The sequence below is a fragment of the Ranitomeya variabilis genome, chromosome 5 (assembly GCF_051348905.1).
Source record: "Ranitomeya variabilis isolate aRanVar5 chromosome 5, aRanVar5.hap1, whole genome shotgun sequence".
Taxonomy (NCBI): domain Eukaryota; kingdom Metazoa; phylum Chordata; class Amphibia; order Anura; family Dendrobatidae; genus Ranitomeya; species Ranitomeya variabilis.
The window spans coordinates 193,695,110-193,718,223 of record NC_135236.1 but is presented as its reverse complement, the minus strand read 5'-3'; the positions used below and the strand labels follow the sequence as shown (position 1 = coordinate 193,718,223).

Here is a 23,114-nt window from a genome sequence, read left to right as displayed (position 1 = left end):
CGGGAACGCGCACCGCTTACAGCTTTAGGAGTTTCCTTCATTCTTGTGCATGAGCTTTAAGCAGACTCACGTGACGGGGACGCGCACAACGTACCAGTGACTGATGGCTCTGAGACTGAGTACTTGCCTGAGACTTGTAGTGCCGTGAGAGCCGGGCAGCCTGGTCCTCTCACATTCTATGCAGCAGTAGAGCTCTCTACTGGTGGATGCACGGTATAGTTTGTGTTTTTTTCTTTCAAGCTTTATTGAAAGCAGCCTTTCAAGAACGATAACCTTAGTAGTAAGTGAGCGCGCTATTTCCGGGTCCTGGGATCACGTGTCGCAGGGTGAGCAGCTGTATGTGTCCTCCCCGAGGCTGCAGGGCTGGATGTCATGGAGGAAGGAGGGAAGAGGGACGAGGAGGCGCTAGAGGGCAGCACAGCCCCCCGGGGGCACAATGTGGCAGCAGCAGGTAGGTGTGAGGGCTCGGCTCCTGTGCACACTACATGGCTGGGCTAAGAACCGCACACATTGTTTCCAGGCATCAGCTGCCCCATTGTCAGGACATAGGCTGGGGGCCCACTCACTATTACAGGGTCCCTCACCAGATACCTCAGAGGACCTCCATCATTGCCGGACACCTGCGCAGTGTAAAGGCATAATGGGAGTTAGAGTTTTGCAAAAGCTATAGAACCAGAGGCTGGAAACCATTGCAGTAGGTGATTGCCAGGTATACTGCTGCCCTGTGATGGGGCCCGCCCCTGCGGCCCTGTCATGGGGCCCGCCCCTGCGGCCCTGTCATGGGGCCCGCCCCTGCGGCCCTGTCATGGGGCCCGCCCCCTGCTGCCCCCTGTGATGGGGCCCGCCCCCTGCTGCCCCCTGTGATGGGGCCCGCCCCCTGCTGCCCCCTGTGATGGGGCCCGCCCCCTGTGATGGGGACTGACCCCTGCTGCCCCCTGTGATGGGGCCCGCCCCCTGTGATGGGGACTGACCCCTGCTGCCCCCTGTGATGGGGCCCGCCCCCTGTGATGGGGACTGACCCCTGCTGCCCCCTGTGATGGGGACTGACCCCTGCTGCCTCCCGTGATGGGGACTGACCCCTGCTGCCTCCCGTGATGGGGACTGACCCCTGCTGCCTCCCGTGATGGGGACTGACCCCTGCTGCCTCCCGTGATGGGGACCGGACCCTGCTGCCCCCTGTGATGGGGACCGCCCCCTGTGATGGGGACTGACCCCTGCTGCCCCCCGTGATGGGGACCAACCACTGCTGCCCCCTGTGATGGGGACCGACCCCCGCTACTGTGCGAGCTGGCACACTGTAATGACGTGGATAAGTCTGCACCGCTGTCACATGGATGAGCAGTGTATGATACACTGTGCTGTGTTTTCTCACACAATTGACCTTTTGTGACTATGGAAGAGGATTCATTTCACTGCAGTAGTGAATCAGTGCACAATTGAAGTCTGTTAAAGCAGATCTGTCCATAGATTTCTTAACCAAACTTTATATTATTAAATAGTTCTTACTCTGTCGCCTCATTGGGGGACACAGGACCATGGGTGTTATGCTGCTGTCCACTAGGAGGCGACACTATGCATAATCTGAAAAAGATTAACTGTGGCTCCTCCTGTGCAGTATACACCCCTGGACGGCGTCAGCCTTCTCCAGTTTTTGGTTAGTGTCGCATAGGAGGCACACCTAAAAGATTTTTACTCCGTTTTTTCCGACGGGATTACAGATGAAGAAAAGAGGGTCTCCTGTGAGACTCCCGGCATGGCTCCTTCCTCGGCCCCCTATTATTGGGTGCCCAGTTGAAGTAGGGATGGCTATTCCCCATGTTGCTCCTTCCCCAGTCCCTCGGGTGCTGGTTTGAAGTCGAGACCTCCCCCCCCCCCTTCCCCAATTCCTTTTGGTTTCTGGGTTGAGGTCGAGGCGAGGATAAAGGCCCCTGAAGGTGACAACAGCACCCTCCCTATCCCCCTCTGGGGGTATTAGGTTGAGACACCTCAGGTAGGGCCTGTACAGGCAGCATTCTACAGCTCCCAGCAATGGGCCAGCACACTGCGCCTGCTTCCAGGGACCCCAGCCCAGCTGCGGGCTCCTGTTGGGGCCAGGGGGGAGTGCAGGCAGGCATGGCACATACAGACACAGGGCTCCCTGAGCCCCTGTCTCTGCGGCAGCACCAGCTCTATACTGTCTCAGGGAGACCCCTACCGGGCTCCCCCTTTCTGCTTATAGCCCCACCGCCATCCTGCCTTTAAATCCGGAGGGGTCCGGTTCAGATCCGCCCGCCTCCCGGACTTTCGCGCCGGCCTGGAGCCCTTCTGGGCCTCAGGCATCTAATTTAGGCCCCGGCTTTGGCCTAGCTGAAGCTGCCGCCTCCTCTCCGCCCCCCGGCCCGCCCCCGGATGACAAATATGACACTCTACAGTGTCACAAGGGGGTGGATCGAAACAGGGTGCGTTTTTACACAGCCTTGCTTCCCTTTTCCAGCTCTCCGCCCCCTTCTCCTCCTTTCCTCTCTGTCTCAGCAGCCATTTTCGGCTGCAGATTAACCCTGCATCTCCCGGTCTGCAGGACCAGGCAGCCAGTCTCCGGGGGGGCACAGGAATGTGGATCTTCGGCGCTGGACCTAGGGGCACACTGGTGGGGTAAGATCACAGCTGGGTTTTTTTTTACTTCGCTGTGAATCCATATTACCTATAAGGCTCCCCTATAGGTTTCTCTACCCCTGTAAGGTCCTCTGCTGGCAGCACTTCTGCACTCTGCACTATGCCGGGCTCAAGGTCCAAGAGAACCAGGCAGAACTGCTATTATGCATTCTGCACAGCCTGCGGGACCACTCTCCCCAGTAGTAGCACGTACGCGCATTGTCAGAACTGTATACAAACTAATGTGTCAGAGCCCCAAGAAGCCCCTGCCAATGCCTCGGTGTCTAATGCCACGCCGGAATGGGCTACTCAGATATCGCAATCTATGACGCAGTCTATAGATAACCTAACCTCCACATTGCTTCAGGCTCTGCCCGTTACCCAGCAAAGGGAGAGCTTGACTCAGGAACAAGATGACCCTGGCACATCCACATCTAGGTCAGGACGCAAGCGGACCCATAGATCAAGTCCATCTGCGTCATCCCATAGCACACAGTCATCCCCCTCTAGGGAGAGACACCGTAGCTCCAGGTTATCTAGACTGTCCCATTCCAGGGACAGACAATGCAGATCTCCGCAATCCCCGACCAGAGAAGGCCTCCTCCCCAGCCCACTCGGCAGGGGACACCTCAATGATACACAGGATTTGGAAGCCATCTGCGACTCTGACTCAGACAGAGAAATGGAGGGGTCCCTGATTCCAATCCCTCCTAGCAATACAGCGCTAGTTGAGGACATAATTTCATCCATCCATCGGGTGCTGGACATTTCTGATCCGCCACCAGAGGCCCCAGAACATAAGATTTCCTTTGAAGGACCTCTGAAGCCGCCTAAGGTTTTCTCTAACCACCCAGAGTTTAAGGCGATCCTTAAAAAGCAGCTCTCACAGCCTGAGAAAAAATTCGCTAATCACAAATATCTAGATGCGAGGTACCCCTTCCCACAGAAGGACACCAAAGAATGGACAGATCCACCTGAAGTGGACCCCCCAGTCTCTAGTCTAGCAGCACAGACCCTCCTTTCATTGCCAGAAAGCTCAACCCTCAGGGACGCAGCAGACCGGCAGGTAGAACGCATGGCTCGTTCAATTTTCGAGGCAGCAGGGGCATCCCTGGCTCCCGCGTTCGCCTCAGTTTGGGCTGCCAAGGCCATTCTGGCCTGGGCAAAGAATTTACAAGCTCTCCAAGCATCCGCTCCTGAACTGTCGGACCAAGCGGTTCAAATAGCAGTTGTAGCAGACTACATGCTCCATGCAGCTCTGGATTCAGCAAGGGGAATAGCGGGGATAGCATCAAACGCCATCACGATTCGGCGTATCCTCTGGCTGCGGGAATGGAAAGCGGACGCAGCCTCAAAGAAGTCCCTCACGCACCTCCCCTACCTCAGTGGGAGACTTTTCGGTGAACAATTGGACACTATGATATCCAACGCCACCGGGGGTAAGAGTACTTCTCTTCCCCAACTGAAACCTAAACGCACTTACAAGAAGCGTAACCAAACTCTATTCCGATCCTTTCGGAATTCCTCCGGCTGGTCTGTCTCGTGTCCAGCACAAAATCGTAACCGTTCCCCACGCAGGGACAACTCACGATCGACGCAAAGGTCGGACAAGACCTGGCAGTCAAAAGCAGGCCAGCCTAAGCCCAGAGGAGGAAAATTTCAGACTTTCTCCTCATCATGACTCACGGACTCCGGAAGACACCACACCAGTAGGCGGCCGACTTTTGCTCTTTCATCAAGTCTGGCTGCCTATTACAGAAGACAGGTGGGTCATGGAACTAGTGTCTTCCGGATACAAAATAGACTTCACCTCCAACCCACCGGACCGATTCTTCCTCTCTGTCCCCCCAAAACCGCCAGCCAAGGCTCGTGCCTACCACCAAGCGGTCTCCTCGCTTTTTCAAGCAGGAGTCATAGTACCGGTACCCACGACCGACCGCTTCCGAGGGTTCTACTCCAATCTGTTCGTAATTCCCAAGAAAGGAGGCAGCGTACGGCCCATACTAGACCTAAAACAGCTCAACAAATATGTACGGGTCCGTCATTTCCGCATGGAGTCCCTTCGGTCCATCATTGCGTCCATGGAGAAGGGAGAATATCTCGCCTCCATAGACATACAAGACGCATACCTGCATATACCCATTGCACCTGCCCATCAGAGGTTTCTCAGGTTCGCAATAGGCCAGGACCACTACCAATTCGTGGCTCTCCCTTTCGGACTCGCCACGGCTCCCAGAGTGTTCACCAAAGTCATGGCAGCTACCATGGATGTCCTGCACTCCAGATGCATAGTAGTCGTTCCATACCTGGACGATCTACTCATCAAGGCTCCCACCTTCAAGGACTGCGAGCTCAGCGTCTCAATCACAACCGATACTCTGTCGCATGGGCTGGTTAATCAACCTACAAAAGTCATCACCAACCCCGAGTCAGTCCCTGACCTTCCTGGGAATGTTATTCAACACCTCCAGGGGTCTAGTGCTCCTTCCCAAGGACAAGGCACTGGCTCTCCGACTAGCAGTTCGCACCCTCCTCCGCAAACCCCCTCGATCTCTCTGGTTTGCCATGAGAGTCCTCGGCAAGATGGCAGCAGCAATAGAAGCTGTCCCATTTGCCCAGTTTCACCTCAGACCTCTCCAACTAGCCATTCTCAAGTCCTGGGACAGGAATCCCTTTTCTCTCGACAGGGAGTTCCAGCTAACGTCGTCAACCAGGAGGTCCCTGCACTGGTGGCTCAAGCCAACCTCGCTAGCAAAGGGGAAATCCTTTCTCACAGGTCAATGGAAGGTTCTCACCACCGACGCGAGCCTGACGGGTTGGGGTGCGGTGCACCTACACCACAGGGCACAGGGCAAGTGGTCCCCAGTGGAAGCGACCATGCCCATCAACATCCTGGAAATTCGTGCCATCCCTCTGGCATTGAGGGCCTTCCATCACTTACTGGCAGCCTGTCACATCAGAATACAGTCGGACAATGCCACGGCTGTGGCATATGTGAATCAAGGGGGGACCCGCAGTACCCAGGCGATGCGAGAAGTGTCACACATCCTCCGCTGGGTGGAGGACACAAGGTCGGTCCTTTCGGCGGTCCACATTCCGGGTGTGGACAACTGGGAAGCAGACTTCCTCAGCCGACAAGGAATAGACTCGGGAGAGTGGTCTCTCCATCCCGAAATTTTTCAACAGATCTGTCTCCGCTGGGGGACCCCGGATGTGGACCTAATGGCATCCCACTTCATGGCCAGAACACACGATCCGCGGTCGCTCGGAGCAGACGCTCTGGTTCAGGACTGGACCCAGTTCCAGCTTCTGTATATTTTTCCACCTCTCCCCCTGATATCCAGAGTGGTGAGGAAGATCAAACAAGAGGGAGTTCCAACCATCCTAATTGCACCGGACTGGCCTAGACGCACATGGTACGCCGACATCGTACAACTCACAGCAGACGCCCCCTGGCGTCTCCCCGACCGCCACGATCTTCTATCACAAGGCCCGTTCTACCACCAGAACTCGGGGGCTCTCAATTTGACGGCGTGGCCCTTGAGACCTGGGTTCTAACCCAGGCAGGGCTCTCGACGGACGTCATTGGAACCATGATCAGAGCACGGAAACCAGCCTCTGCCCAGATTTATTACCGTACCTGGAAAGCTTTCTTTACCTGGTGCGAATCTCGTGGCCAGATCCCACTCCCTTATTCCCTACCCAAAGTACTTGGTTTTCTCCAATCGGGTCTGGAGGCCAGGCTGTCATTGGGCTCGCTTAAGAGCCAGGTGTCAGCCCTCTCAGTGCTTCTTCAAAGGCGCATTGCTACCAAGCCGCAAGTAAGGACTTTCCTTCAGGGGGTTTCCCGATTGGTTCCCCCCCTACAGACGACCACTAGAAACGTGGGACCTCAACCTGGTCCTGATAGCATTGCAGGAACCACCCTTCAAACCCCTTAAGGAGGTCCCGCTCCGCCTTCTTTGCCAGAAGGTGGTTTTCCTGGTGGCAATCACCTCACTACGCAGGGTGTCTGAACTGACAGCTCTCTCCTGGAGACGGCCCTTCCTGGCTTTTCACTAGGACAAGGTAGTTCTTCGTACGGTCCCATCCTTCCTTCCGAAGGTTGTGTCCGACTTCCACCTCAATGAGGAAATTTCACTACCATCCCTTTGTCCGGTTCATAGCGTGGAGAAGGCTCTGCATACGCTTGACCTTGTCAGGGCATTGCGTATATACGTGTCTAGGACTGCGTCCTTCCGGATATCTGATTCTCTTTTCCTCCTTCCGGAAGGCGGCCACAAGGGTCTGCCAGCTTCCAAAGCTACCCTTGCCAGGTGGATCAAATCCAGCATACAAGAGTCCTACCGCCTTAAGAATTCTCCTCTTCCAGCCGGTATTACGGCACACTCTACACGGGCGGTAGGGGCCTCCTGGGCCATTCGGCACAACAAGTGTGTAAGGCGGCCACTTGGACTAGCTTACACACTTTTACTAAACACTACAGGGTTCATACCCAGTCCTCAGCGGACGCGAGCCTGGGTAGATGTGTCCTGCAGGCGGCGGTGCCCTAAGTATAGGGGCCTGTCTGCACAATATTCGTCCATTGCTTCCCACCCAGGGACTGCTTTAGGACGTCCCATGGTCCTGTGTCCCCCAATGAGGCGACAGAGTAAAGGAGATTTTTGTGTACTCACCGAAAAATCTCTTTCTCTTAGCCTCTAATTGGGGGACACAGCTCCCACCCTGTTGCCCTTTCAGGGCCGTTGTAACTGTTGAGTTCTCATATTGTTTTCTTGAGCTCGTACATAGTTGCCTTCTTACAGGCATAATTATGTTATTCATGTTACATAGTTGCCTTCTTACAGGCATAATTATGTTATTCATGTTACGTTCCTCCTACTGCTTTTGCACAAAACTGGAGAAGGCTGATGCCGTCCAGGGGTGTATACTACACAGGAGGAGCCACAGTTAATCTTTTTCAGATTATGCATAGTGTCGCCTCCTAGTGGACAGCAGCATAACACCCATGGTCCTGTGTCCCCCAATTAGAGGCTAAGAGAAAGAGATTTTACGGTGAGTACACAAAAATCTCCTTTTTAGACCTGATGAGCCTAGTGTCATTAATTGTATAATCCGAATATCACATAATGAAATGGCTCCAGAGTTTTCAGTGTCTTAGTTTGCGAAGCTGGCAATTGGGCTAAATATTCATAAGTTTGAACCTCCAGAAAAGATTATGCAGCCATTCTGACATATTGCCAACATAAGTACACCAGCCACATCAGATCCAAGAGGTCTATTTAATAATGTGCGTAGTGTGTATTGCACAATTTGTTGATCAATCTGATTTAAAGGGATTGCCAGTACTTGGAAAAACTCAGAAACTGCTGTAGTCCCTCAAGTAAGATAATAAAAAGTGATACTCCCCTCCCGCCCCCCACAATGATGGCGCTGAGTCTGGACTGCTATATCACCTGAGCGGCGACTAATGTCCTGCAGCGCTGACTCCTCCCCTGAATATCTGAGGTTCGTCCTTGGGAAATGTGTGTGACGCGGCCTAGTAGCGGCTGCTGCTGTCCCGTCACACAATAATCTCATACTTGTGCCTTGAAACCCGGCTCTGACATCGCTGCAATGTGGGAGGGAGGATAAGGCTACTTTCACACTAGCGTTAACTGCAAACCGTCTCAAAACATCTTTTTTGCCGAAAAAACGGATGCGTCAAAAAAGTGAAATACGTGTGCAACACATACAGCATTTCGACGGATCCGTCGCAAATCCGTCTAAACGTTTCCGTCGAAATACTGGATGCGTTGCATACGTTTTTAGCATCTGTTGCATCCGTTTTTACGACGGATCCGTTTTTAAAATGGGAGGCTCCCAAATTTGATTGGCTACTGGAAAATATGGAAAACTATATAGTTACTGTTTTTACAGCCCATCTTTGAGGGTTTTAGTTTTGCGGCAGCGATGGAAGGTGTTCTTGTGAGGATTGCGAGTTTGGTATGACGTAATATTTGAGACGAATCGCCTGGATATCATAGTGATAGGATAGGATATGATAGGATAGGATAGGATCATAGGATAGGATCCTATAGCATAGGATATCATAGCCCAGGCCAGGTTTATATAGATTTGGGGGTGTCTGGCCAATTGGCAACAAAATCCAGCTTCTGAGCATGCTCAGTGTAAAAAAACGTATTGCAGCGCTGCATTGCGTCGTACGACGTGTCCCGACGCATCCGTCGCTCATAGGCTTCCATTGTAGCCAACGACGCATGCCGCAGGATGCGTCGCGACACGTTTTTTAGGCGGAGACAAAAAACGTTACAATCAACGTTTTTTGCCGACGACGTGTCGCCAAATTTCGACGCATCCGTCGTATGACGTACACGACGTATGCCAATCCGTCGCAATACGTCGCCAATACAAGTCTATGGGGAAAAAACGCATCCTGCAAACACTTTTGCAGGATGCGTTTTTTCTGAAAAAAGACGGTTTGAGACGGTTTGCAGTTAACGCTAGTGTGAAAGTAGCCTAAGATGTGTTTTATTTTACTTGGAGGACAACAGCATTTAAGAAGGGCTTGTCCAAGTAGTGTACCACCGCTTTGCCATAATCGGGCTGTATTCTCGCTGTGGTACTGTTCAGACTGTCAGATTTTTGTTTCCAAGTCTACACCCAGACATCGTACAAGCTCAGCCTTAGGTTTTCCATAAGTAACTTCCCACCCGCTACAGTGGTCCACAGGTCTCTAAACTTCCATGAGACGGCTGCTAGACCAACCCCGCTTGTTATCCCAGTGCCCTCGCAGCATCGCCAAGGTCTACACAAACTTATTCTACAGGGGTCTCAACACACAGACCAAAGTGATGTCTCAAGTAGTGATCCATGCTTTCTGTAATAATATCTCTGTTTTCTTTTTTTGGCTTCCCAAACTCACTATAACTTAAAAATCAGTGTAAAAGGAAGCAATTATATTACTAAATATCATTGCAGCCATAGACAGGACTGTGCAGCATATGATCACTTCACTCCACCTCATCCACAGCTAGGGGGCGCCTCACAGTTTGAGAAGCTCTGGTTTAGTCTATACTAATAATGGAGCATCTTAGAATTACCGTAATGTGTTTATTTAGTAGAGTTTCACTTTAAATAAATTATTTTTTATTAAGTACTAAATGAGAATCTCCAATAAAAGCTTCTTCTACAATTCTGTTAATAGTGGTTAGATTTGTGTTCCTTTCTTACTATTGTTCCTCTTTTTGTTGTACATAATAGAAAATAACAGTACACATCTGAGCAATGTCCCCATTTATCAGTGCGGTCTGGTGTGTGGTATTGGTACATGGTGTGCACCACAGGATTAATGGCCGCTGATGTGCTCTTGTCTCAATTCCTGCAGGAGAAAGTGCTGAGGTTGTTGATGAAGGCTTACCAGACGATCTGTCTTCTCTGGACTCAAGCGCTGTGGAGCAGCTAAGCGAAGGGCTCATCTCCCACTACTTGCCCAATCTTCAGAACTCAAAGCTTGCCTTACAGGAACTCACGTATGTAGGATGGAGTCTGCCATAGTCGTCTTAGGGGGGAAGAACTACCGACTAGTTCACTTTTGAATGTAGCGGTCTGCAGCCCAATAATGCAGATCGCCATAGGCCTGTCTAGGACTTCTGCTGGTAACCACTCACAGGAGAAGTCACTTGGTCGCATGAGTCTACCTACAAGGCTGGGTTCACGCGACCATTTTCTCCACATCCGAGAAAAAGGCTTCTATTATTCTGATTAGACTTTGAAGGTGGCATCAATTTTTCTCAGAATTCCCGATGAATTAAAAAAGGTTCTTCATCTTCTCCTTTCTGGCAGTTCGTGGAAATCAGATCAAACTCTGATGTAATGGTTTTCACGCACCCATAGACTTGCATTGCCGCTTTGGATCTGACACGTGTCCGATTTTATTTTTTCTTGGGCCACTGACTTTGGAGGAAAAACTTGGACATGTGCACAGCCCCATAGAACATCTTGGGTACGAGTGCGATCCGTGAAAACCACAGCTAGCACTTATCCGAGATAATCAGTCATGTGCACGAGCCCTAAGGGAGATGTTCATTGCTCTACTTGTCATATGCAGCTTTTTCACAAACTGCACAAATAAGAGGCAGGTGGAAGAGTTTCTGCATATAGGTTGCCAGCAGAAGTGTTAGCCATGTAGCCATCAAACTTATTCCTGCCATAAATTTAGGTGTCCAGAGTTGGATTATTATTATCCACAGGTTAGATGATAAATTATTGATCGGTGGGGGTCCGTCTGCTGAGACCCGCACTGATAGGCAGAACAGTTCAATTTTTTTTTTTGCTGTTAGGATGGAGATGCAGTGCGCACATGGGGCTGCCGAGCGCTGCACTTGGCTTTTTATAGCTGCCCCATAGACAATTATTGGGAAGATAATTGAGATAAAATGTTCCTATTTGGGGTAAATTCTGCTGTTCGGTTCAGGTCCCAGAATTTGGACTCCCCACTGATCAGTGATTACTCACCTATTCAATGGATAACTCGCTATCACTGGACAACCCTTAACACATCATCACTGAAACCAAACCTTATGTAAAGTTTAGAATTGGCTCTGAATCTTACAATATTCCATGATTTCAGTATTTAACAATAATTTATATATTTTATTTCAGCCAAAATCAAGTGGTTTTATTAGACACCCTGGAGCAAGAAATTTCCAAATTTCGAGAATGTAATTCAATTCTTGATATCAATACTTTGGTAAGTTTCATCACCGCACATGTGGGAATGTAGATACTGTCTGAGATTCGGTCCAGCAATACCCTGCACAGAGGTTTTCATCTAATTTTAAAAACCAGTAAGTCTTCATTCAGGTTTTTTTTTTTCTTTCCATTTCATCTGGGTTTCAGTGTAAAAGCAAAGTTTGTAGCTATTTTATTGTGGTCAGAACCACAGAACCCAAGATGGAAACCTGTGGAATACATGGCAAATCTGTCATACAGGTCAACTTGTCATACCACCCATAACAACAGCCATGATGGTAGTGTGAACAGGACCTAAAGAATTAAGTACTGCAGTTGGTCTCGCATGGATACCTCACGCATTACATACATCTTTTTTGCATGTTTTATCCAGAGTGCAGGCCTGGCCCTTCATTGTTTGGGTACTGTAATTTGGGGTGTCTGGCCTGTGGGTGCACATGTGGTATTGGCAGCCCACCTGATTTAATAGTAGGGGTGTTGGTAATAGGTTGTTATAGGGACAGAGGTGCATCTCGCGTGGTGGTGTGAATGGCCCTATACAAACCTGTGTGCAGTCTGAATACTAGGCAGCCGCCCCTCAGATGTCTGGGTTAGTAAGTGGGTATTCTATTAGTATTTTGCACCTGTGCTGCCCCCAACTTTTATCATGGGGGCTGCTGCATCCTGGTGTAATACAAGTATGGCTGCTGTTTTTTTCTGTGACGTCTTTTATTGATTTTTGTCCTTTTTTTCAGTGAATTGTGAATCTATTTTCACTGATTACAGATTTTACCCATTAATTGAGAGTGAAAGATCAGTCCAGGAGGAGATAGAAGCAGATTTCTCTGAGAAGCTATATTATGCAAAGTTTCTTATTTTCATGTGTACTATTGATTTATGAAACAAAATGAAAACATGGTTACTCTTTAACCCCTTCCATGTTCTCAGTGTTTGCCGGAATAAGTTTTTAGTTTTCCTATATGTTTTGCTTAGTTTTCAGAAGCAAAGTATTACCACAACAAGTTGGTGAACATTAGGAAAGAAATGATTTTACTGCATGAAAAGACCTCCAAATTAAAAGTAAGTCTTACATTGTAAAAATTTTGTTCCTAAAATCTATATAACCAAATGCTTCATTAACGTTTTCATAAACCCAAGTTCTGGGCAGAAGAACCAAGGCATCTGCCCACCGTTCCTGGTACACTCGATGCATCGGCCTGCCAATAAGAAATTGTAGACATTCTTAATTGTTTTGTAATAGGAATTATTTTGGACCACCTTCGTAAAGGGGTTGTCTAACCCCAGATAACACTCTTACTTAATTTGGGTGAACCGATTTTAGGGAAGCCACAAGCTGGCAAATATTTCCACTGCAGTTATCTGCTTGGGGAATGTAATATTACTCGGTGGCCTATTAGATACATAAACGGCTGAAGTCCACCAGTGCCGGGGCTCATTTTAGGCTACTTTCACACTAGCGTCGGGCTCGGCCCGTCGCGGTGCGTCGGGCCGAGGTTCCCGACGCTAGCGATGTCTCCGCCGCACAACGGGGGCAGCGGATGCATTTTTCCAGCGCATCCGCTGCCCCATTGTGAGGTGTGGGGAGTTGGGGATGGAGTTCCGGCCGCACATGCGCGGTCGGAAAAAGCGGACCGTCGTGAGCAAAAAACGTTACATGTAGCGTTTTTTGGTCCTGACGGTCCGCCACAACACGGCGCAACCGTCGCACGACAGTTGCGACGTGTGTCAATCCGTCGCAATACGTCGCTTAACCCCTTCCCGACATGCGCCGTACTAGTACTGCGCTGCCGGCACTGCATTACTGACAGCCGGCGGCTCGATCACCGCGGTCTCGCGCTGAGCGCCGCGGTGATCGGGTGCGGGTGTCAGCTGTATATGACAGCTGACACCCCGCAGCAATGCCCACGATCGGCGCTATCGCCGATCGCGGGCATTTAACCCCTCTGATGCCGCTGTCAATAGTGACAGCGGCATAGAGGGGGATCACGCAGGGACGGGGGCTCCCTGCGCTCTCCCACCGGAGCAACGCGATGAGATCGCGCTGCTCCGGTGACCTGGAAGGAGTCCCCGGATCCAAGATGGCCGCAGGACTCCTTCCGGGTCATGAGATGACCCTGCTTGCCGGCGTCTGCTGAGAATCCTCATAGCAGGCGCCGGCAAGCCTGTGGAACGTACCTGTCACATCGGTGATCAGACAGAGTGCTGTGCACACTGTCTGATCACCGATCTGTGATGTCCCCTCCTGGGACAAAGTAAAAAAGTAAAAAAAAAAATTTTCCACATGTGTAAAAAAAAAAAAAAAAAAAAAAAAAAAAAATTCCTAAATAAAGAAAAAAAAAAAAAAATTCCCATAAATACATTTCTTTATCTAAATAAAAAAAAAATCACACAATAAAAGTACACATATTTGGTATCGCCGCGTCCGTAACGACCCCACCTATAAAACTATATCACTAGTTAACCCCTTCAGTGAACACCGTAAAAAAAAAAAAAAAAACCGAGGCAAAAAACAACGCTTTATTCTCATACCGCCAAACAAAAAGTGGAATAACGCGATCAAAAAGACGGATATAAATAAGCATGGTACCGCTGAAAACGTCATCTTGTCCCGCAAAAAAAAAGCCGCCATACAGCGTCATCAGCAGAAAAATAAAAAAGTTATAGCTCTCAGAATAAAGCGATGCAAAAAATTATTTTTTTATATAAAATAGTTTTTATTGTGTAAAAGCGACAAAACATAAAAAAATTACATAAATGAGGTATCAATGTAATCGTACTGACCCGAAGAATAAAACTGCTTTATCCTTTTTACCAAACGCGGAACGGTACAAACGCCCCCCCTAAAAGAATTTCAGGAATTGCTGATTTTTGTTCATTCCGCCTCCCAAAAATCGGAATAAAAAGCGATCAAAAAATTTCATGTACCCGAAAATGGTACCAATAAAAACGTCAACTCGTCCCGCAAAAAACAAGATCTCACATGACTCTGTGGACCAAAATCTGGAAAAATTATAGCTCTCAAAATGTGGTGATGCAAAAACTATTTTTTGCAATAAAAAGCGTCTTTTAGTGTGTGACGGCTGCCAATCATAAAAATCCGCTAATAAACCCGCTATAAAAGTAAATCAAATCCCCCTTCATCACCCCCTTAGTTAGGGAAAAATAATACAATTTAAAAAAATATATTTATTTCCATTTTCCCGTTAGGCTACTTTCACACTAGCGTCAGTACGGGGCCGTCGCGCTGCGTCGGCCCGACATACCGACGCATGCTGTGCAAGCGCCGCACAATGGGGGCAGCGGATGCTGTTTTTCCACGCATCCGCTGCCCCATTGTGAGGTGCGGGGAGGTGGGGGCGGAGTTCCAGCCGCGCATGCGCGGTCGGAAATGGTGGACCGTCGGCACAAAAAAAGTTACATGCAACGTTTGTTGCTGCCGGCGGTCCGCCACAACACGACGCAACCGTCGCACGACGCTTGCGACGTGTGTCAATATGTCGCTAATGTTAGTCTATGGGGAAAAAACGCATCCTGCAGATGACTTTGCAGGATGCGTTTTTTCGCCAAAACGACGCATTGCGACGTATGCAAAAAAACGCTAGTGTGAAAGTAGCGCTAGGGTTAGGGCTAGGGTTAGGGTTGGGGTTAGGGCTAGTGTTAGGGCTGGGGTTAGGGTTGGGGTTTCAGTTAGAATTGAGGAGTTTTCACTGTTTAGGCACATGAGGGGCTCTCCAAACGCGACATGGCGTCCGATCTCAACGCGTTTGTTTGCGTTAAAAACGCATGCGTTTTTATAGAAAAAAACCAGAGCACACACTGAAAAGTCACCCACCACCATCAAGGTGATAAAGGGATCCAAACCCTAACCCTACCCCTAAACTCACCCCTAACCGTTTAATGAACATTTTCTGACAGTCATAGTGCCACGTATTTCAGTGCCACGATATTTCAGTGCCACGATATTTCAGTGCCACGATATTTCAGTGAAATACGTGGCACTGAAATATCGTGGCATTTACGTGAAATACGTGGCACTTATATACGTGGCACTTAAATACGTGGCACTTAAATACGTGGCCACTGAAATACGTGGCCACTGAAATATCGTGGCACTTATATACGTATATACGTATATAAATGTATTTCAGTGTCACGTATTTCAGTGCCACGTATTTCAGGTTAGGGGTAGGGTTAGGGTTTTTTTGTTTTTTTCTCGTTTTCTTGTGTTTTTCTATAAAAACACATGCGTCTAAAAAACGCATGCGTTTTACCGCGTTTACATGCGTTTTTTCACACATGCGTTTTTAAAAAAACGCATTTAGATAAAAACGCAAGTGTGAAACCAGCCTTACCCTTGGGAAAATAAAAACGTGGGGGCTAAAATATAATTTTCGTGGAAAAAAATATATTTTTTATTTTCGCGGCTTTGCGTTATAAACTGTAGTGAAACACTTGGGGGTTCAAAGTTCTCACAACACATCTAGATAAGTTCTGTGGGGGGTCTAGTTTCCAATATGGGGTCACTTGTGGGGGGTTTCTACTGTTTAGGTACATCAGGGGCTCTGCAAATGCAACAAGACACCTGCAGACCAATCCATCTAAGTCTGCATTTCAATCGGCGCTAATTTTCATAGCGCTACATTCTAAACTTTAGTGAAACAATTGGGGGTTAAAAGTGCTCACCACACATCTAGATAAGTTCCTTAGGGGGTCTTCTTTCCAAAATGGTGTCACTTGTGGGGGTTTCCACTGTTTAGGCACGTCAGGGGCTCTCCAAACATGACATGGGTTCCGATCTCAATTCCAGCCAATTTTGCATTGAAAAGTCAAATGGCGCTCCTTCCCTTCCGAGCTCTGCCATGCGCCCAAACAGTGGTTTATCCCCATATATGAAGTATCAGCGTACTCAGGACAAATTGCACAACAACTTTTGGGGTCCAATTTATCCTGCTACCCTTGGGAAAATAAAAAATTTGGGGCAAAAAGATCATTTTTTGTGAAAATTAATATTAATTTTTTTTTACGGCTCTACATTATAAACTTCTGTGAAGCACTTGGAGGTTCAAAGTGCTCACCACACATCTAGATTAGTTCCTTAGAGGGTCTACTTTCCAAAATGGTGTCACTTGTGGGGGTTTCCACTGTTTAGGCACGTCAGGGGCTCTCCAAACATGACATGGGTTCCGATCTCAATTCCAGACAATTTTGCATTGAAAAGTCAAATGGCGCTCCTTCCTTTCCGAGCTCTGCCATGTGCCCAATCAATGGTTTACCCCAACATGTGGGGTATCAGCGTACTCAGGACAAATTGTACGACTTTTTTGGTCCAATTTCTCCTGTTACCCTTGGTAAAATAAAACAAATTGGATCTGAAGTAAAAATTTTGTGAAAAAAAAGTTAAATGTTCAATTTTTTTTAAACATTCCAAAAATTCCTGTGAAGCACCTGAAGGGTTAATAAACTTTTTTAATGTGGTTTTGAGTACCTTGAGGGGTGCAGTTTTTAGAATGGTGTCACTTTTGGGCATTTTCTGTCATATAGACCCCTCAAAGTCACTTAAAGTGTGAGGTGGTCCGTAAAAAAAATGGTTTTGCAAATTTTGTTGCAAAAATGAGAAATCGCTTTTCAACTTTTAACCCTTAACTCCCTAACAAAAAAATTATGTTTCCAAAATTGTGCTGATGTAAAGCAGACATGTGGGAAATGTTGTTTATTAACTATATTATGTGATATAACTCTCTAATTTAAGGGCATAAAAACGAAAAATTTGAAAATTGCGAAATTTTCATAATTTTCGACAAATTTCTGTTTTTTTCACAAATAAATGCAAGTCATATCGAAGAAGTTTTACCACTATCATAAAGTACAATATGTCACGAGAAAACAGTCTCAGAATCACCAAGATCCGTTGAAGCGTTTCAGAGTTATGACCTCATAAAGTGACAGTGGTCAGAATTGTAAAAATTGGCCGTGTCAGTTAGGTGAAAACAGGCTTCGGGGTGAAGGGGTTAATGTTAGTCTATGGGGAAAAAACGCATCCTGCAAGCACTTTTGCAGGATGCGTTTTTTCGGCAAAACGACGCATTGTGGCGGATTGCAGTTAACGCTAGTGTGAAAGTAGCCTAACAGATTGGCTTCTCATTTTGGCTCATGAAGAGGTGTCCTAAATGGAGCATATGGAAAAGGATTGTCATCATGCACAACCACCTTATAGGCAACCTGTCACGTTGTGCATGCCGAGAGGAGCTAAGCAGAATGATTTATAGGTTTGTTGGAAAAGATTCAGTATAACTTAATTTATTCATTGAAATCTCTGGAGTTTGAAGGAATATGAGTCCAGTGGGCGGTCCTACTTAGTGATTGACAGCTGTCTGTGCAGGCACAGTCCTACATGGAAGACTGTCAATCACTGAATAGGACCACCCACTGGACTAATCGAGGATTTCCGTAAATGAAATGTTTATTGAAGCTTTACCCACAAAACTGTCTATGAATGTGACCATCTTCTCCTGCTCTATAACATCCTGCTTGCAGCTTAGACGCCATTGTCAGGGTCATGATGCTGATGATGTTCATACTTTATTACAGAAGCGAGCTCTGAAGCTCCAGCAGAAAAAGCAGGAGGAAAACCTAAAACAAGAACAACAGAGAGAACGGGAACTGGAAAGAGAGAAACAGTTAACTGCTAAACCAGCAAAAAGGACATAACATACAGGATATGCTTCAGTGTGTTCATCCACATCTCCTCAACTTCAGGAGTAGGAAAAGTTCTTCTATTATGCTACATCGCATTTACAGATGAAGAGTAGAAGATTTTAGATTTTTTTTTTCTTCTGTTTTCTTTTACCGTGTCTTTTTTTTTTTTTTCCTTGCTTACCTAGGCTGCACGGCATAGAGGCCCGGTAGTTTGTCCTCTATCATAGGACTACAATCTGTATTATAAAGTTCTTTAAGAAAAGTCTATTTTTGCAGTTGCATGTTCTTCAGAATATAATTTTCCACAAGGTACAAGCAAGTTTTACGAGACTGCCTGCATGTGACAGTGCTCATGTCTTTTCTGAGCCATAGACTACTTTTCAGATATCTGCTTATCACCTTGTCATTTGCAGCTTTATACTGAGGTGAAATCATGTTGTGGTACATAGTACACAGTTACATAAAGGAATGAAAATGTCTCACAAAAAACATGCTTCACATATTATTTATGCAACTAAGTTGAAGCCTCCTGGCAATTACCTTCTCTGGTGATATCAAGAACACAAACGTAGCTTCATGTATGATCTGTGTCCAGTACAGAAGCGCATTGTGGTGGTTACTGGGACATATGCTGCTCCTATTGAACACTAGGGGGCACACTTTTCCTACGAACTTACCCCTGGGTGCAGTAGCAATATCCTTCTGTGTATACCAACACTCCTTCTGTATGTTTTGAAAAGTTTGTGAAATACAGGATTGTAGCTTTCCCAATTTCTGAAAGGGGTTGGCTGGTTGCACCATATTGATGACCTGTTATTGTAAGATAAGTACCGTAATTATTATGAGATCCGGCATCACAACATATCGGCTATTATTTGCTCTGGCATCGACCACTATGCATTGCATGGAGCTACACTTTGCCGCTTTAATCCATCTAGAATCTGCCAGAGACTATAACAACTGTGGTGGATGTCAGGAGTCAGACCCCACCAATCTGATACTGATGACCTATCCTGTTAGGTCAAGTAATGTGTTGTTACCAAACAACCCCTTTTAAATGTAGTAGTAAAATTGTTAGTTTGCCCAAGATAGATTTAGAATATTTATTTTTCTTTTTATTGTGAAGCAAACAACAAATAGGACAAAATAACTGAAAACTTCAGTGTGTATAACTATTCACCCCCTTAAAGTCAGTACTTTGTAGAGCCTCCTTTTGCATCAATTACAGCTGCAAGTCTCTTTGGATAAGACTCTATGAGCTTTCCACATCCTGCCACAGGCATTTTTGCTGATTCCTCAAGGCACAACTGTTCCAGCTCCCTCAACTTAGATGATTTCTTCTGGTGAACGGCAATCTTCACCCCTGACCACAGATTCTCAATTGGATTACGATGTGGGCTTTGACTAGGCCACTCCACAACATTTACACGTTTCCCCTTGCATCACTCGAGTGTTGCTTTAGCAGTATGTTTTGGGTCATTGTATTGCTGGACGGTGAACCTCGGTCACAGTCTCAAATCACTGACAGACTGAAACAGTTTGCTCAAGAATATCCCCGTATTTCACACCATCCATCTTCCCCTCATCTCAGACCATTTTCCCTGTCCCTGCTGCTGAAAAACATCACTAAAGCATGATGCTGCCACCACCATGTTTTACTGTTGGAATGGTGTTCTTGGGGTGATGAGCTATGTCGGTTTGACGTCAGATATAGTGTTTACGTTGGTGGCCAAAAAGCTGAATTGCATCTTCCTCTATACTTTTGGGAAGTCTCCCACGTCTTTTGACAAACTCAAAATGGGCCTTACAATTTTTGTGTGTAAGTAAAGGCTTTTTTTCTGCCCACTCTTCCAAAATTCCACCTCTATGGAGTGTACGGCTTATTGTGGCTGTGAGGATAGATACTCCAATCTCTTCTTGGAAACTCTGCAGCTCCTTCAGTTACCTTTTGGTCACTTTGCTGCCTCTCTGATTAATGCCCTCCTTGCCCTAGCTGAGAGTTTTGGTGGGCGTCCCTCACTTGGCAGATTAGTTGTGGTACCATGTTCTTTCCATTTGATGATAATGGATTTGATGGTGCTCCAGGGGATCATCAGGTATTGGATTTTTTTTTTTTTAAAGACTTGTCTTTCTCAACAACTTTGTCTCTGATTTGTTTGGAGATCTCCTTGCTCTTCATGGTGTTTGGTTAGTGGTGCCTCTTACTTATGGTGTTGCAGCCTCTGGTCTTTCAGAAAAGGTAAAGTGTATATACTGTCAGACCATGTGACACTTAGGTTGCACACAGGGGGACTTCCTTTTACTAAGCATATGACTTATGAAGGTAATTGCTTGCACCAAAAATTTGTAGGGGCTTCATTGCAAAAGGGGTGAATACATTTGAACATGTCAACTTTTAGTTATTTGATCCCATAAATTTAATTTATGCCCATATTTTTCTCACTTCACTAACTTACTCTAGTGCTGATGCATCACGCATGAATCTGAATCGGATCACAAAAAATATTGAAACACTGGTTGTCATGTAACAAAATAGGTAAAAAGCCAGGGGAGGGTGGGGGTGAATACTTTTGCAAGTCACGGTAGCTCTGTTTTTTTTTTTTCGGATCGCTAAATACAAAAAGAGCATGAACGAATATTATGTGCAATCAGTCAAGAGTGGTGCACTCAAAAAGAAATGGTGCCCGAAGAAAAATATAGCACTACAGACAAGCAATGGTAATCTTCGGCACTCAAAAAAATTCATAAGTTCATCTCATACTCTATTTAATGTACAGCCGACATAGGAAAATATAGACATCAATCCATCCAACATTTCGGCTTATCTGCCTTTATCAAGGAGGTCTATAAATATATGGATACATAAATAAAATAAATGATAATGCATATAAACAAACTAACCATACATGATTCTTGTATCATATACAAATCAAAAGATGGCTCTATCGTGACCACGGGTCACACAAATTCATCAAAAAGTGATAATCGTTACTGGCTGCAAGTATAGAATTATGACAGTGAGAGTATATTACTATATATATTAAAGGGAACCTGTCACCCCCAAAAATCGTATATGAGCTAAGCCCACTGGTATCGGGCTTATCTACAGCATTCTGTATTGCTGTAGATAATCCCCCGATGTATCCTGAAAGGTAAGAAAAACAGGTTAAATTATACTCACCCAGTATAGTCCGGGTCTGGCGCCTCCTATCTTCATACGATGACGTCCTCTTCTTGTCTTCCTGCTCCGGCGCAGACATACTTCTCTGCCCTGTTGAGGGCAAAGTACTGCAGTGGGCAGGCGCCGGGAACGGTCAGAGAGGCCCTGCGCACTGCTGCATAGGCAGCATCAATAGTAAAAATAGAGAGCGAGAGAGAATTTCCCTGACTGGAAATTCTTCCACGCATTCTCCTTTTCAAAAGATGGCATCCGCCGCTGGATTCCTGCTTTTGACAGTCAGCGACGGATCCTGCGTCCATAGGCTTCCATTATAGCCAACGACGGACAGCGCAGGATGCATCGCTGAGCGATTTTCCGACTTACACAAAAAACGTTTCTATGTGTGTTGTCTCCGCCCGACTGACAGCAATTTTACGAAGGATCCAGCGCACGATGGATGAAAAGGAAGGCCATCCGTCACATCTGCTAATACAATAATAATAATAATAATTTTATTTATATAGCGCCAACATATTCCGCAGCGCTTTACAACTTATAGAGGGGACTTATACAGACAATAGACATTACAGCATAACAGAAATCACAGTTCAAAACAGATACCAGTAGGAATGAGGGCCCTGCTCGCAAGCTTACAATCTATGAGGAAAAGGGGAGACACGAGAGGTGGATGGTAACAATTGCTTTAGTTATTTGGACCAGCCATAGTGTAAGGCTCGGGTGTTCATGTAAAGCTGCATGAACCAGTTAACTACCTAAGTATGTAACAGTACAGACACAGAGGCTATTAACTGCATAAAGTGTATGAGAACATGATGGAGGAACGTGATTATGTTGTTGTTTTTTTTATTAATAGGCCACACAGGGATAATTAGGTTAATGCGTTGAGGCGGTAGGCCAATCTGAACAAATGAGTTTTTAGGGCACGCTTAAAACTGTGGGGATTGGGGATTAATTGTATTAACCTAGGTAGTGCATTCCAAAGAATCGGCGCCGCACGTGTAAAGTCTTAATACAAGTCTTATGAGAAAAAAAACCCATCCAGCAGAAACATTTACATAGTTACATAGTTATTAAGGTTGAAGGAAGACTTTAAGTCCATCTAGTCCATTTGCTGGATGTTTTTTTTTTCACAAAACGACGCATTGTGATGGAAAAAGAAAGACGGAAGTGTGAAAGAGGCCTAAGGCTACTTTCACACTTATCCGTCGGTACGGGCCCGTCGCAATGCGTCGGGCCGACGTACCGACGAACGCTGTGAATTACTGCAAGACGTGGGCAGCGGATGCAGTGTTACAACGCATCCGCTGCCCATTCTGCCGACATGTCGAAAATGTCGGACACGACGCACAAAAAGTTACATGGAACTTTTTTTGTGCCGACGGTCCGCCAAAACACGACGCATCTGTCGCATGACGGATGCGACGTGTGGCAATGCGTCGCTAATGCAAGTCTATGGAGAAAAAAACGCATCCTGCAGGCAACTTTGCAAGATGCGTTTTTTTTCCCTAAACGACGCACTTCACACGACGCTAGTGTGAAAGTAGCCTAAGCCGACTGCTATAGCTCCAAACCTTCACAAGGGAAAATGTGAATATCACCAGCGACTCCCTGAAGCAGACTGGGATCTATAAACACCCAGGTCCAGGTTTGTGAATTAGAGCCGGAGGGAGGTTGCCACTGGGTCCAAAAGTCAGAAGGATTAAGAAGGCGTCTGCAATGCCAAACACAGACCTTTTGCAGCCAGATGCAGCGCGACTAGCATCTGTCACACCAATGAAAACTATATACAGTATGAGCCTCACATAGTCTCCTATATACAACAAAAGACCCCCATAGAATCCCTACAGAGCGT

At 46.8% G+C, this 23,114-nt stretch overlaps 1 protein-coding gene across 2 annotated transcripts; it reads left to right on the top strand.

The window, feature by feature from the left end:
• Positions 1–2: 2 nt before the first annotated feature.
• Positions 3–18,346, top strand: BLOC1S6 (biogenesis of lysosomal organelles complex 1 subunit 6). Of its 2 annotated transcripts, none has more exons than XM_077263699.1 (5): positions 3–451; positions 10,019–10,163; positions 11,296–11,383; positions 12,358–12,444; positions 17,974–18,346. In XM_077263699.1, exons 1-5 carry the CDS (start codon positions 373–375, stop codon positions 18,091–18,093), a joined length of 519 nt encoding a protein of 172 aa, XP_077119814.1. In that variant the 5' UTR covers positions 3–372; the 3' UTR covers positions 18,094–18,346. The 2 variants fall into 2 exon arrangements, with proteins under 2 accessions (XP_077119814.1, XP_077119816.1); XM_077263701.1 differs by having other exon boundaries at positions 21–213.
• Positions 18,347–23,114: the final 4,768 nt, after the last annotated feature.